The sequence below is a fragment of the Macrobrachium nipponense genome, chromosome 9 (genome assembly GCF_015104395.2).
Source record: "Macrobrachium nipponense isolate FS-2020 chromosome 9, ASM1510439v2, whole genome shotgun sequence".
NCBI classification, from domain to species: domain Eukaryota; kingdom Metazoa; phylum Arthropoda; class Malacostraca; order Decapoda; family Palaemonidae; genus Macrobrachium; species Macrobrachium nipponense.
Genome location: NC_061110.1, coordinates 53658055 through 53675554, shown reverse-complemented (window position 1 = coordinate 53675554; position 17500 = coordinate 53658055). Strand labels below are relative to the sequence as shown.

The 17500-nt window shown below is 34.4% G+C and overlaps 1 protein-coding gene across 4 annotated transcripts in view; it reads right to left on the bottom strand.

Annotated features, from left to right (window-relative positions):
- Positions 1-17500, bottom strand: part of LOC135217977 (signal-induced proliferation-associated 1-like protein 2) — a 273679-nt gene that overhangs the window by 98040 nt on the left and 158139 nt on the right. For 3 of the 4 annotated variants that reach the window (XM_064254103.1, XM_064254100.1, XM_064254101.1), the window contains exons 7-10: positions 12580-12841; positions 12357-12463; positions 12087-12221; positions 1807-1929 (exon numbers count right to left, since the gene is read on the bottom strand). In XM_064254103.1, the coding sequence (XP_064110173.1) occupies positions 1807-1929; positions 12087-12221; positions 12357-12463; positions 12580-12841 (627 nt within the window). The remainder of the gene's footprint in view (positions 1-1806; positions 1930-12086; positions 12222-12356; positions 12464-12579; positions 12842-17500) is intronic. The other variant, XM_064254102.1, reaches the window with a different exon arrangement.

Here is a 17500-nt window from a genome sequence, read left to right as displayed (position 1 = left end):
TTGGTACAACCCCGAAACTTGGCGATTTATGGGGCTGAGTTTTGTATAATGGCACCTGTTAGGTATGTTATGGTGCCATAATTTGCCAATTTTATTGAGCTAAACCGGATCGCTATTAACAGGGGACTGCCTGTAATAATAATAACCTAACCTAAAATGGGTTGCTCTGATTTTATCCTGTTATAAATATATGAAGCTTACAAGCAATATCTGTAAACCAATGAAAAGGAGTGGCTCAGGAGTGCATGGGAAGAAGGACTGATAAAAGTAGACGAAGACCCAGAGATATACAGAGACAAGAGAATGACAAACAAAACAGAAGAATGGCACAACATACCAATTCATGGACAGTACATGAGACAGACTAAAGAACTGGCCAGCGATGAAACATGGCAATGGCTACAGAGGGGAGAACTCAAGAAGGAAACAGGAAGAATGTTAAAAGCGGCTCAAGATCAGGCCCAAAGAACCAGATAGTATATTCAAAGAACGATAGACGGAAATAACATCTCTTCCATAAGCAGGAAGTGCAATACAAAAAACGAGACCATAAACTAGATTTCAAGCGAATGTCCAGCACTTGCATAGAACCAGTACAAAAAGAGGCATGATTCAGTAGCAAAAGCCCTCCACTGGAGCTTGTGCAAGTAACACATGCTACCTTGCTGTAATAAGTTGTACAAGCACCAATCTGAGGAAGTGATAGAAAACGATCAGGCAAAGATCCTCTAGGATTATGGTATCAGAACAGATAGGGAGATACATGCAAATAGACCATATGTGACATTGTTTGACAAAATCAAGAGGAAAGTATCTTTCACTGATGTCGCAATACCATGGGACAACCAGAGTAGATGAGAAGGAAAAAGAATACATGCATAAAAACTTGAAAACAGAAATAAGAAGGATATAGGATATGCCAGTAGAAACTGTACTTATAATCATAGGGACACTAGGCACAATCCCAAGATCCCTGAAAAGGAACCTAGACATATTAGATGCTGAAATAGCTCCAGGACTCATGCAGAAGTGTGTGCTTCTGGAAACAGCGAACAATAAGAAAAGTGATAGCCTCCTAAGGAGACAGGATACAACCCGGAACCCAACATTATAAAAACCACCCATTCAAATAAGATGACTGATAGAAAAAAATAATAATAATATCAATAATAATTATAGATGCTATATTAACCTTTACTTGAATATTTTGTAGGTATCTTACAAGTAACAGCAATTCCACAGCGTTCATAATCTAAACCAACATTGAATTTAAAAGATATCTAAAACTGTATCACATCTAAATTGGCAGCATAGGGAAAAATAATTATAATTAGTAACTTGATAAGTACAGAAATCCACTTAGATGAGGTGCTACTGTGTCTATGCACATATAGTATGCAAGTGTGTGTGTACATGAAGAGTATATAGACATAAATTTAAATGAAAGGATGGTTGATGAGAAGCATGAAAATTTTGTTTATGATACACAAACAAATACTAGTTAGTCTTGGTTTTCATGAAGTATCAAAACACTGCCCATAACGCAACAGGTATTTAAATTGAAAGACTTGAAGCAAATAGTTCAACATAAAATCTTGGGAGTCTTTTGCCAAACTAAAAATACCACAACACTATCACCATAAAACTTGTCCATTTAACATGCCCTTGTCTATTATACAGTACTTGACACTCTTCAAAATAACATGAATTGACCACTAAAACACTTAATTAGAAAACATTAACCTATAACAAAGAAAAATGAGCTTTATTTAAATAAACAAATAAAACCCACAAGGCTGTATGTACCTCCAACTGGGAATAAAAAAACAAAGGCCAACAAAGACATGACTATGCTAGAGGTTGGAGATGGCGAAGTTAATGCCACAGAATGGTGCCAAAGTTCCCGGCCAATAATCCCAACAGGCAAGTCTGAAAATTTTCAAAACAAAATTCATGCAATGATTTTCTGAGAGTAAAAGGCACAAAAGGAAACAGGATAAAAATGGAAGCCAAAAAATTAATGTGAAAAACAAAAATGATTACAACTCATATTGTTACTCATTAATGAAGAAGGGAGACATTCAAAATATATAATGATGAAAATACATAAACATAATTCAATTTCTTAAAATACTTTACAATTTCATTACTATCTGCTTTTGTTAAAATGGCAAAAAATGTGTTAACTATTCATTACAAAAACAACATTAGCAACACTGAACTATTATTAATCTGGTCATTAAGTAAAAAAGGATAAGCAGTTTTTAATATTAAATTGCATTCATTAAAGAATTAAGCAGTTGTCAAAACTGCAAGTAGTAAGATAATCAAGTACATTAAATACATTACCATTAGTGCCTAAGTAATAAAAACATACAAGCCATTAACAATACAAGACCTGAACTTCATACCATGTAGGTTTTCAAAATGAAATTTTACTCTGCACAAAACCATCACTAGTAAAATATGCAGCTTGGAAGTTTTTGATAGAAATTGTAAAAAGTACAAAAGTAAACAAAAAGTAAAAGTTAATGAAAGACTATATATATATATATATATATATATATATATATATATATATATATATATATATATATATATATATATATATATATACATATATATATAATAAGTGTATATACTATAATGAAATCTGGTTTTACAGTGCTTGGCTGGGGACAATGATAACTGAATTTTTGGTGCCGATCCCCACTTAATAGCAGCACTGATAACCAGGGATCTGTGCTATTATTGCCAATTTTCAGTTATTGTCCAACCATATAGTATACATATATATAACTCTCTTGACATTATATAAGCAATTCATATAAGCAATTCAAGTTGCGCGAATTCACAGACATGCAAACTTTTCATTGGAACCTAACTAATTGTCATACGTGATTTTTTCACAGACATGCACCATTTGCGAATTCCCAAGAAACCCTGTAAAAGTGTTTCTGTTTAATTTTTTATGTATTTTACAAATTTTCAAGCTTTCATGTGTAAATTAAAAGATAACATTAAAAAAATATAATAATTCTCTCTCTGTGTTACTGGGAAAAATTAGGCAACTCTCAGACTTTTTCATAGGAAAATATTCACTAGTTACTGTATTTTGATCTTATTTTTATGACTAAATAAATTTTTTATGATAATAAAATGATTTACTAGTTTTTAAATAATAATATTAAGATTATTTAAAGTTTAATAGGGCTAAATAAAATAATAATTCTCTCTCTCTCTTACTGAGATGAGAGAATTTTACTGCATGTTTTTTTTGTTTATTATGATAAATAATTGATTTACCTACTAATAAGTACTAATTTTCAAATAATAATAATAATAATAATAATAATAATAATAATAATAATAATAATAATAATAATAATAACAATAATAATAATATACTGTAATTACAACCTTTATTGTATGTATTTCTATAGCAATCTAGGTAAAATAAAAAAAAATAAAAAATAGCGATTCCGTGTATTTTCCTGATACAGTGACCCGCCGCATTTGCGTTCTCCAGATTCGTGGACTCACACATTCACGGATTTCTCTCGGGAACAATTCCCTGCATTATTTGCGGAAAATTTGCCTATTCGCAGTATTTTTCTGAGAAATATCCACAAATTTGCTTTTTTTTCATCAATATCCTCATAAAATGGACTTTTTGTGATAAAATTTTTTAAAAACAAGGTATAAACATTTTTAGTGGGTTTTTATTGAATTTTAACTAACAAAATAGGAGGTTTTAAGCCTTTTTATAGTAGTTCCAACTATTCACGTGTGTGTATGTGTGTGTGTGGAATGCATCCCCCGGGAATACAGGTGGGACACTGTAGTTTTGAAGAGATGGGAGAAGGTGGACCTGTCAAATGCGTCAAATATCTGAGCAAGGGTCGAAAATGCACGGTCAGATATTTGACATATCTGACAGGTCTACCCTCCACAATCTTTTCAAAACTTTTGGAAAAGACATGGAATCGTTGTTTGTTTATTTGAAATTTCACATAATTTACTGCAGAAATGCATACAATAAATGTTGTAATTACAATATGTATATTATCATTGTTATTATATAAGTTGCCCATTTGATGGTTAAATAAAATCTCTTATTCTAATTAGCCCTCACACATATTTTTACCACTTATCACGTACGTATTTCTCTGTGTGTTTTTACCTGTACAGTATAGGATTTAAAATAGATTGAATTTTACCTTTACCCTCTGCGAACATTACGTACATACGTTTTCTTTATTTTATTGAATTGTGTACCTTCGTCATGAATGTGACATATGAGTTGCTCACTCTTGACAAACCCATTTATTTCTTTTTTTAATGGTAACATATTAAGCTACTTTTAAATGAAATTACAGTAACTTTAATTTCATCTGAAAGTTAGCTTAATACTTTGGGAGCATGATTAGGGTTATATTTAGTGCTTAAACTCTAGAAATAAGCATTTATTAGCATTTTTAGTATCATACCAAGGTTAAGAGGGCCCTTCGGCTACTGCCCGTTTTTAAGGACAGGACTTTGACATTCATACCACTTAATAAGGTGATTTAGGACATCTCCAAATGGCATATGATTTTCGCCTCTGACCTTCGGTTTTGTGACGCCAGTGCGATTTATCCCGAAAATAACCATTTTTCAAATTCTATCTCCTCCCTTGATACTTAATAATAAGATCTAGGATTACTAATATATATAGTAGACCTGATGTAGACCTCCAATCAAATAGTATTTTTTCTAAAAGTAATTTTATTGCTAGCTAGGAATTTTTTTTTTATGGTAAAAAAATAAACCCTTTAAATCAGGAAAAAAATGTAGGAAAAACAAAATGAAAAAAGAATTGGAAAAAAGGGGCTCCATTTGATTGTTCTATAATGTCTTTCTAATTTATAAACCAAATTTCAATGCTATTGCTTTAAAACTAAGGGAGAAGATAGAATTTGAAGGTCAATATGTATAGTTTTGAGATACAGGCATTCAAAGCTTTTCTTTGTATTTTTACAGTTTTGAGATACAGGCATTCAGAGATTTTCTTTGTATTTTTACAAAGATAATGTTAATAAATCATGATTATTATGAATTTTATATTCCTTTTTGGGTACAGGCAGTTTTATAGGGCTTGTCTAGCGCCATAAAATTGGCGATTTATGGCACCATAACACAACGGGACAAATTCCAGTTATCGGCGCCATAAGGGTTCTTATGGCAAAAGTGTGCTTATGGTGCCAATAACCAGTTATCAGCGCCATAAATCCCTGAGTTTCAGTTAATGGCGGTTTTCGCTCGATGGTACACCCCCGGGAACAGAAACCCCCGCTGATAGTCGTGGACTGCCTGTATTAATAAACCAAACCTATGTTATTTATCATAATTTAATCATAAATGAAGATCCTTTTGTACTAGGAGTGGGTGCATTACTCACAATTTGTTTGACAATAATTTTCAAAATTTACGATAACAAAAGAAATACTACATTTTCTTTTACAGATCAATGTTTTTGGCTTATTGAGTTACTTTTACTAATTACCCTGCAAATATGAAAGTAAGAGAAATTTTGACAAAATATTTTGTACACACATTCCCCACTGCCACAAAAAGCTCAATGAATTTTTTCATGATTTTGCATTTTTTGCCCTAAACCACCATATACGTATTGGGCTTACCAGCCCGCCCCCTTAACCCTCTTACGCCGAAGCAGTAAAAAAAAAATTTTCTCCCGTATGCCGGAGGTGTTTCAGAGTGAGCGCGGAAGCGGAAAAAATATTTTTTTCAAAAAATCACAGCGCGCTTAGTTTTCAAGATTAAGAGTTCATTTTTGGCTCCTTTTTTTGTCATTGCCTGAAGTTTAGTATGCAACCATCAAAAATGAAAAAAATTATCATTATCATATATAAATAATGTGATATATGATAGCGCAAAAAAGAAATTTCATATATAATTGTATTCAAATCGCGCTGTGCGCTAAACGGTTAAAGGTAACAAGTTACTTTTTTTTCGTTGTAATGTACACTAAATTCAATCATTTTGGTACATAACACATTGTAAAACAATATAAGCAACACAGAGAAAATATTATCACAAAATAATGCATGAATTCGTAACGCGCGGACGTAAACAAATATTTTTTTCAAAAATTCACCATAAATCTAAATATTGTCCTAGAGACTTCCAATTTCTTTCAAAATGAAGACAAATGATTGAATATTACTATACTGTAAGAGTATTAGCTTACAATTGCAGTTTTCGACCATATCTGACGAGTTAAAGTTGACCGAATGTCGAATTTTTTTATATATATATTTTATTTATATGCAATTATTTCGGAAATAAGAAAAGCTACAACCTTCAAATATTTTTAGTTTTATTCTACATAAAATTACGCACATTCTCATATCTAAAACTCTATGAAATGCCTAATATGAAACGGAGCAAATATTCCGAGAATGGGACGTACGCATTTCGGAGATTTGTGGCGGAGAATCCGCGTGCGGAGGGAAGGAAAGATTTTTTTTAAAATTCACCATAAATCTAAATATTTTGCTAGAGACTTCAAATTTGTATCAAGATGAAGATAAATGACTGATATTACTAGACTGTAAGAGTTTTAGCTTACAATTGCGGTTTTCGACCATTTCGGTAGAGTCAAAGTTGACCGAACGTGGTTTTTTTTCTATTTATCGTGATTTATATGCAAATATTTCAAAAATGAGAAAAGATACAACCTTCAATTATTTTTTGTTGTATTCTACATGAAATTGCGCACATTTTCATATATAAAACTTTATGTAACAGCTAATTTAAAATGGTGCAAACATTACCACAATCGCACATATGATTTTTTCGGAAGAGTTACCGAGCGGACGTAAAGAAAATGTTATTTTTTTCATAAATCCACCATAAATCGAAATATTGTGCTAGAGACTTCCAATTTGTTGCAAAATGAAGGTAAATGCTTGAATATTACTAGAATATAAGCGTTTTAGCTTACAATTGCGTTTTTCTACCATTTCGGTAGAGTCAAAGTTGACCGAAGGTTGAAATTTTGGCAATTATCATTTTTTATATGAAAATATCTCAAAACTGATAAAAACTACAACCATGGGTTGTTTTTAGTTGTATTGTGCATGAAATTGCGCACATTTCCATATATAAAAATTTATGTAACAGTTAATTTTAAAATGGTGCAAACATTAACACAATCGCATGTATGATTTTTTTCGGAAGAGTTACCGCGAGGACGTAAGGAAAAAGTTTTTTCACAAATTCACCATAAATCAAAATATTGTGCTAGAGACTTCCAATTAGTTGCAAAATTAAGGTAAATGATTGAATATTACTAAAATATAAGAGTTTTAGCTTACAATTGCGTTTTTCGACCATTTCGGTAGTCAAAATTGACCAAAGGTTGAAATTTTGGCAATTATCGTTATTTATATGAAAATATCTCAAAACTGATAAAAGCTACAATCATGAGTATTTTATTGTTGTATTCTACATAAAAATGCGCACATTTTCATATATAATACTTCATGTAACGGCTAATTTACAATGGTACAAAAATTTGTCAAAGTGACGAAATAATTTCCGAGATGTGTCACAGATACTTTTTAGTGCGGCAAGAAAGAAATTAGCGCTTGCGCGCCTGCGTAACGATAGTAAACAAAACAACACCTTGATCCGTGAACTTCCAGCATCCCCCAAGGCGTGATTCAAAAGTTTTAGGCTGGTAGGGAGACAAAAAATGTCGACGTAAAATACGTCCCGTCGGCGTAAGAGGGTTAAACAAATCTTATATATATATATATATATATATATAAATCTATATCTATATATATCTATATCTATACAGTAGTACCTCGAGATATGAAATTAATCCGTTCTGAGGCGCCCTTCGTATCGTGAGGTTTCCGTATCTTGGACCACATTTTACATGTAAAATGGCTAATCCGTTCCAAGCCCTCCAAAAACACCCCATTAAATTTCATAATAAAGCTAAATTGACCTATAAACAATGAAATACTACAACAATTTGGACCATTCAATACCTAAATTAAGACTAAAAATGCAAAACCTGTAAATAAAGTGCATATTAGTGTACGTACAAGAAATATTATTACTGTAACGTAAAATGTGGAAGCTTACTTTTCGAGTGAGGCTACATACATACGTAACTATCCAAGGAAGATTGCTTCTGTCTACTTTTCACAATGTTCCTGTGTGAGCCTTTTCGGGGGGTGTCTTCTACAAATGATTGCACTTTATGAAAAGCGCCTTTAATTTATGCCGTTTTTTTTTTTTTTTTATGTAATATGTACGTACGTACACTTTAAAAAATATACGTAAGTACTACAACGTAATTATCCAAGGAAGATTGCTTCTGCCTACGTACTTTTCACAATGTTCCTGTGTGAGCCTTTTCGGGGGGTGTCTTCTACAAATGATTGCACTTTATGAAAAGTTGCTTTAATTTCTGCCATCTTTTTCTTCTTTTTTTTATTTTTACTTTTTTTTTTACTTTTTTTACTTTACATAGGTTTTTTTTTTTTCAGAATTTCAACCTTCTTTTTTTGCACCTCATGACTCTGTTGGCCCTGGTGTCCATCAAAACCCTGTTCAACCAAATGCTCTCTCTGCAACTGATTTGGGTACTGAATGTTCGGCTGCTGACCTTCAACATAAACGTAAGTGCCTTGATTATACGTACTACTGGTATGCATGTTGTAAATGATTGGTCTACACCCTCTGTTCAGCAGGGAGTGGAGATTCCACCAACCTTGCAAAGTTTCCAGTTATCCCATGAGAGAGACCTTGATCACTTATCCCATGTGAGAGATCTTGGTCACTTTTTTTTTTAAATATTATGTACACATTGACGATCCCGAAAACGAATACCGCGTGCGTACTATAACAATGCTGGTACCGAGTGGCCGAGCCACGCCACAATGTGTACATAGTAGATGCATGATGGGAGGGACGCTGGCCAATAGGAGAGAAGGATGTCATGGCCGCGACTAGCATCAGGAACCAATGGGAGAGCAGGAGGATGGTGGCGAGTTAAGATGCCGGCGCGCGGCGCGATTTTCAAAATTGTTATCCGGGCGAATCTCAGACTTTCAGAAACCTTTCGTACCTTGAAAACTTTTCGTATGTAGAGCCATAAAATTTTTCGTATTGGCTTCCGTATCTCAAGTTTTTCGTAAGTTGAGCCTTTTGTATCTCGAGGTACCACTGTATATCTAAAACATATATGGAAATTATGTATTTTGTATAATAATAAAAAATAAAAAAAAAAAAAAATAAAAATACAGAACATAGAGGACGGTCCCCTTAAGGAGAATAGGACTGATATATTTTTACATTACAGGTAGTAGTCGACTTACAACCGCAATTGCTTATGACCAACCAGTCACAAATCGATTAGGACGTAAGTCGGCCTGTTAATTTTCCGTAAGAATATTATACTAGCCTAGCCTACACTGGGGTAATCAGTACCATCTTTACATATAAGGTAGCCTAGCCTACACTACACAGCATACTTTATACATATATGGCATAGTAATTATTAATTACAGCTAATTCTCTAGGTTCAATGCACACTGGGTTATGATAATTCAGTACAAGGAGAAATTGAATAACATTTAACAAGTTAGCCTCACCTATACGATGATGATATCGTGGTATATACGAACACAGTAGTCTAGCCTTCAGTATACTGTATACTACATATACAATACAATTTATTAACATAAGCCAATTTTGGAGGTTCAATGCATTCTGACCATGAAATATCAGTAGAAAAGAATGGACACAAAATGGGAATCAGATTCGGACCAACATCGGCATACCTAATTGAGCGATGTCAGGCTGCTGACGGCTAGTTTATTTATGAAATAAAAACAATGAATATGCATCTTTTCTGTGATTCTTTTAAACAGTTATATGTTAGAGTATCCAATAATATTGTATTTATTCTCATATTATTATATGATAAAATACTAACAAAGCGGTCAGTTTTGGATTAGAAATCAGCTGATGGCGAATACGAGTTTTTCTCCGTATTTAACTCAATTCGGAGCGAATTGCCTTTCTTCTAGTTAGCGTAAAATATCTAGATACTTTACTTATATAGGACAAGGTAATTTGTCATTTTACTACCTGTTTACTATGTGTTTTTAAGTCTAAATATGAATTAAATACGCCTCGTGAACTGAAGTTTTTTTTCGTTAACAGATTGCATTGTGGGTATGTTTATTGTGTAAAAATATTACATGATTCCGTTCCCTATTTTCACTTCATTTCATCATAGTACGAACCTTTACCGTAACATTACTTATCTTTTATCGGTGAAAAAACAACTGCAAAATGTTATCTTTCAAGACCTGAAGTTTTGATTTAAATGATTTTCTCTCAATTTTATCTACGGTTGTGTTTGATGGCGTAAGTTTACTGGAGTTATATCTTTGTTGGCAATGCACGATAATAGTACTATATGTATGAAACTTGCAAACTTCGGTATAGTACCTTCAAACTCGACCGTAAACAAAATGAGAGAAATGTGTTTTAATCAAAACTATTGGGCACGAAAAGAACACATTTTACAGTTTTCACTCCAATAAAAAATAAATATGTAAAGCTTGTAGTATTTTGACGAGATAAAGTGAAAATATCAAACGGAATCTGTTGATTTTTGTTTACGCAATAAACATACCCTCAGCGCCATCTACTAACGAAAATAATAACTAAATTTTCTTCACACTCGATACGTTTTTCAGTGATATTTCCACTTGAAAACACTGTATAATGTAAAATAACCTTGTCTCAGATAAATAGAGTATCTAGAGATTCATTTGCGCTAACTAAAAGCAAGAAAGTCGCTCTGATTTGATGTTCGACACAGCAAAACAAACTTACTCGTAATCGCCCTCAGCTGATTTTCAAACCAAAACATGATTGCTATGTTTGTATTTTATAATACAAACAAATAGTAATATGAAAATACATATATTATTATTGGATGCATTGAAGTAAAACATAACTTTAAAAGATCCATGGAAAAGATGCATATCCATTATGCTTGTATTTTATTATACGATACTGATATATGATCATTACATACTCGAATTTTATATCTCATGTAAGATGCGACCCCCTTAAAATCAGCTCCAAAATTAGGGCTTCAAAAGTCGCATGATAGGTGACTATATATATATATATTATTTATATATATATATATATAATTTTATATATATATATATATATATATATATATATTATATATATATATAAGAGAGAGAGAGAGAGAGAGAGAGAGAGAGAGAGAGAGAGAGAGAGAGATCAGATCAACTATATCTCCTTGCTCATGTTATGTAAGTCACACTTGCAAAGAAGAAACTATATATTGAAAACAGTGGTTTAACAGCAATTTATCAAAGACAATTATTAATCATGGGAGGAGGGAACATCTCCAGCGAGACCCAAGTGCTCATGTGCGTGGTGATCTCCGTCCACAAAAATTGTGCTCCCAGTAATCTAGGAAACTAAGAAAGCTATGGCGAAGACATCAGTAACATAGTTTCGTATCCGGTGTGAACAGCCTCACTTAAAACAATGCCAGCAATTAAAACCATGTGCCACAGCATGGCTACCATAGTATATTACATCTGGTGTCAAATGGCCTTGAACCCTTCGTGATTCCAACCATGTTAACTAATGTCATCCTATTACTAACTTGTGATTCCAATGACAAATTTTCAGCCCCCTTAATGTGTAATTTTAACTTTATTTTTGTTGTTTGCTTCGAACAAATTTAGAAAACTCGCCCTTATAAAAATCTCCAAGGGTTAACCATTCCTTCCTTAAACAATGTCTTATGTCTTGTTCAAGCATTCCAATTTGGTATGATCTACTATTAATCTTAATTTCTACGAATGAAATAGCAGATTTTTTACATCTGTATTCACAACACTGAATCTAACAATAATCTGCAATTTCCCAAGCAGTTTTGCTTAATAGGTAATTAACAAATTTAATTAATCACTCATACAAAAATAACAACGCTATATACTCACAGAATTTTGTTGAAGTGTCAAGTGTTGTAGAGGACGAATGATTCAATGCCAAATCCTTCAGGTACTCGTGTCTTGTACGCATTGCCATGGTTGCAAACTTCTCAGATCTTAGAGCAGCAATTTCTCCGTTGATTGCTGAAGAAATTTATATCAATTGAAAATAGTAAACATCTGGTATTTAGTCTAAAATCACCTAATCAATTTATGAATTCTAAGCTGTGAATTGTCTCTGTGACACCAATTTCAATATACACTTTATTACAAACTTACCCTTGGCTAAAAGAAACTCTGTAAATGCTTTAGACTTTGGGAATGTTGCTCCTTCAGGCAACATTGGGCCAAACATGGGTACATCTCGGAATCTGCTGACAGTAACACTGAAACGATTATCAAAGTTGCATTAGCAAACCAACCTGATGAGTTGTTCATAATGATTATTAACAAAAGGCATAAAAGGCAAAAATGACAGTAAACTCGCTAAACAATGTCATACCTGTACTGTGTATTTTCTGAGCAAGGATTTATAGCTTGAACAATAATAAACACATGCTGGAAGTGACTGCGAATGTGCTTCGGGCTAAATGGAGGTGCTCCAGGCTCTTGAAATATAATGGTAACAATATCATTTCCTATGTGTCTCTTCCGTAACAGTTGCTTACGATTATTTGGAGTAAAGGGCAAAAGAGTTGACACATGGAACATCACTTCTAGGTCACGGTACTGTGTATATACACTGTATAAACCCGTGGAGTCAGCTGAGGAAAGAGAAAGATAAAAGTTTTTATATCAAAAAGAAATATTGCAGTAAAACTCAATAATCATAATTAGTCTTATTCACGGTCATGAATTCTCTCAGATATGTATCTTATAATGTCTTGCATACAAAAGAAGTAGAATAGCGAAGTGTTTTCATGGATGTGTGCCTGCACTCCTCTGTGTTCCTTACTCTTTTGGGTAAAATGGTTGTGACACAGCAAGAGCGGGAAATGGCAGGTTGGTACTATTTTCTGACTGATGGGGTTGTAGAAAAGAACATGAGTTATGCATTAAAAAAAAAAACCTGTTGCCTTCTATGACACTAATCAATCAAATGCCTAATATGCTCTTTAGATAAAAGGTTGGAAAGTTAAGAGGCCCAGCTCTGGCAAAGGTTTGATGGGTCTAGCAAAGTACGTACTTATGAAATAAAGTAGCTCAATAACCAAGTGTCCAAGTTAATCTCAAAGGGAACTGAGTAACAAAGTGTGGATGGAGGTTACAGTTGGTAATTGAAGGAATTTCTATGCACAAAAAACAGCAAACAGCATAAATGGGGAGATCAGTATCCTTATCAATTGATCGTATGCAAATACGTATGTGCAAGTTGATCTTAGCCATTCAGTTTCTTCTGTCCTCAAGACAACAGCAGATATTCATCTGGGGGATTTTGAGACTCAGACTTACTATGACAGATAAGTCTGTCATTAAATGATTAATGATCTAAAAATAGGTAAAGTACAAAGCTGACTCAGAATTAGTGTGACTAACTTGTGCTATAAGCAAGAGAAAAACTCTTAACCACTAATGGCACCCAAAATACTGACAACCACACTTATAGTAAAACACACATACACACATATATACATCAGTGGACCCCACGTATTTGCATTCTCGGGATTCGTAGATTTTTCTGTGGAACCCATCTAAAAATTATTCGTGGGAGGACTCGCTCATTCGCAGGTTTCTTTGTGGAATGTATCTATAAAATTATTTGCTGTTCCCCACCATTCACAGATGTGAATTTCTTCGTACCGTAATATTCTGTATTTTCATACTATCTACTGCATAATATACGACATTAAATATTATAATATTGATATTCAATCATACGGGTAATTACTGGTGATGAATGTTGACTGTAGATGACAATGATATTAATTGTGTAGTCTGATGAATGATGAAGATATAGACTGCACAGCAAAGTAGAAGAGTTATATCTCCTCTGTGGGTACCTCTTCACCTTCTTCAGGAGGTGCCTCGTCAGGGATTTCAGGAGGCTGTATCATATGGAGGTACTTGCACATTCTCTTGGTGTTATGATAAGGCTTCATTGGTTCACTAAGAGTATTGATAAAATTTGTGGCTTTTTTTTTCATTCTTATCCCATGCCTTGACCATTGTCTGTAACTGCCTGACTTCCCTGATCAAATTATACAGACAACGGAATTCTTCAAAGTCCTGGTCCATTGGTGGGATAGTGGTAAAAAGGGAGGCAAGTTCTTCTCCAAAAATGACCTCCCACAGTATCTTACCCCGTTCATACTCATTCTCAATCGAGGCAACTGCACTTTCAGTCACATGGTAATGGCCTGCTACTTCTTCAAGACGTCTGCCCTCAACATAACAATCATGTCTATTTTCTCCTCATCTGTCATTAATTTTAAGGGCATTTGATGCTTAGGCTCTTTGCCAGAAACCTTAGGAGAAGCCAAATGTTTAGAGGACATTTTCAAGGATATTATTAGTTCGTAGTATATACAGTACTGCACTCAAAACATGTACAAATGATAGAACAGTCAACTGTGTTGGGTAATTGGGCAAAAATTATGCACTGATATTCTGCACATACTGTTCATTTCATGAAATATTTAGTTTTAAGATGATTTCTAAATATTATTCTTACGTACATAAAGTGTTTTAGGATGATACTATAAGTACACAGAGCACATCTAAAATACGTAAGACAACAGGAACTGCACGGCATGTATGTTTTTATCTGCGGTACACAGTATTTGCATGCATACGTTCTAAGTATATTTTCGTGACTAAATACGTAGTACATTTTTTATGATAAAAAAGATTTATCCATTTTCAAATATTACACTTCTGTAAAAAGTCAATGTAAACTCCGCAAAACTTCATTAACATAATTTATTTTTCTTAAAAGATGCTTCGCCAAAGCCAAATTCCGCAGATAAACAAATCTCATGACGCTGTGATGCCTCCTTAGAGCAGCACGCAGATGAAATGATACTTGACACGCTATTGGCTGTTGTCTGCAAAGCAGCCAATCCAGGAGCAGCATTCATTTTTCTTTGTCGCTCACTGGCTATACAGTGTTTCCCCATATTTGCGGAGGATGGTACCAGACCCCCTTAAGAATAGCTACAATCCACAAACAGGTAGTTGGAACCCCAATAAAAATGCTTAAAACTGCATATTTTGTTAGTTAAAAGTCAAGAAAAACCAACTAAAAATGTTTTTATCTGTTTTTTTTTTTTTTTAACCCTTGATTGACAGATTACAGGTACTATCCGACTTCCAACCTATTCGACATACGACCACTCGTACTTACAACCTTACTTCAGACAGTTGACCATTGAGTTACTTGGCACTGCGCCATCTCATGAGAACTCTCATCACTCAGGCAGCATCAGTTTGAGTTACCCTGCCCTATCTGCAGCATCATTTGGTATTAACTGTACTGTAGACTGAATTGCCAACCCATTTACGTAAGAATCGACTTCTGACATGCATGCAAGAACCTAACCCCATTGCGACTCAATGCCTGATTGTACGTAATATATACTATTACATAAATGATTAAAATGTATTAGTAGAAGTACATTATGGTAAAAAGATTGAAATAATGATTGTACATTATATTACAGTACTAAGTAGGCACTTTTATATAGCAAAGGTTTGATAGTATACCCTACCCAGTATGTTGGCCACTTTCTAAGGTTCGACTTACATCCATTCTGACTTACAACCAGTGGGTCGGAACCAAACTTGGTTATAAGTAGGATAGTACCTGTACTCCTTGGGAGTAGTAATAAAAGGTTTGGGTGGTGGATGGATTGATCCTGAAGATAAAACTATATTAAGTGCCACTGATTTGGAAAGAATGTACACTTGACATTGATTGGCTGAAACCCGAGTCTCATCTTACGAAGATGGAAATGTCGGTATCATGCATCTTTCCTTCATCAGCCTCACTCCGTAGAAAGTTACTGATACACGCGGACGTAATTGCGAAGCTGTGTTTTACGTTTCAACAAATATCTGTGTGAATCGCACCACAAATGGTTCCAAAAATGCAACCTGCTCCTTTTAAGGCTTCTGACAGAGCCTAAAAGATTGAAGGCCATCATGAAGCCCAATGAGTAGGTTAAAGTTTTCAATATGTTGGAGAGCAAAAGCTTCACTGTTGTTGGCTGCCATTTTAATGTGAATGGGAGCACGTTGAGATACATTAAGAAAATAGAAAGTTAAATCAGAAAAGGTGTAAGCCTGACATATTTTGGTTTAGCCAAATCAGTGTCAACAGTGGGAGATAACACTATTGTACGGATGGAATCTGTACTTGTGTACTGGATTAAGGACTGCCGTAAGAGGATTGTTCCCCTTGACTCCAACATCACGCATGAGAAAACATGAAAGCTCTACCAGCAGCTATCAACTGCTACAGAAGGCACCAACAAAGAGGAAGGTGGTAATCTAGAAGCACAGGAAGGCAATGAAGAAGGGGTATTAGAATTCTTGGGCTTTGAGGAACCTGTCCATAAAGAGGATGAAGAGGAAGAGCCACAACTGGGAACGTCATCAGCTTCCCAAGGTTTTCAGGTGAGCAAAGGATGGTTTCACTGGTTCCAGAAGCAGTTCCACCTAAAGTCTGCTTCCCTATATGGAAAAGCAGCATCAGCTAACAGAGGTGCCGCAAAACATCCCAACACTTTCAAATGAAACTCTTAATCTTGAAAATTAAGTGTGATGTGATTTAAAAAAAAAAAAAAAATTCCGCTTCGGCGCTCACTCGCGATCGCTGCTGGCATACGGGAGACACTTTCGGAAATACTGGCTCGGTGTTTAAGGGTTAACACCGATCTTATCACTGTGTTATATATTGTGAATTTTAGCTTGATTGGCATTTTCTTATCACATAACACTCCAACTACCTCTCTCCACTTCCCCCATGCAGCTTTTATCCTGTTGTCAACTTCAGCCTCACATCCTCCCTCTTGGCTTAATGTAGATCCAAAGCATTCAAAATTTTCTGCCCGTTTTATAATCAAGCCTCTTCTTTCTTGTATATTACTATTCTGTCTCTATCTTCCCTACTGCTCAACAATACCTGTTTTATTTGCATTCACCTTTAAGCCACCCCTCTCTAAAGATTCCTGCCACTCTCCAACCCTTCTCTGTAGGTCCTCCTCATTTTTAGCAATAATCACTGGATCATCGGCATACAACAATTCCCAAACCTCTTCATTCCTGATCGCTTCATTCAACACATCCATGATCTGAACAAACAAAAATTGGGCTTAATACTTAGACAAAGGTCTGGTACACTTCCACTTGATTGACCAAGCAGGAAAGCATACCTTGGAGCAGGGTATGGAAGGAAATCTCTGCCTACTCCCATGAAAGGCTTA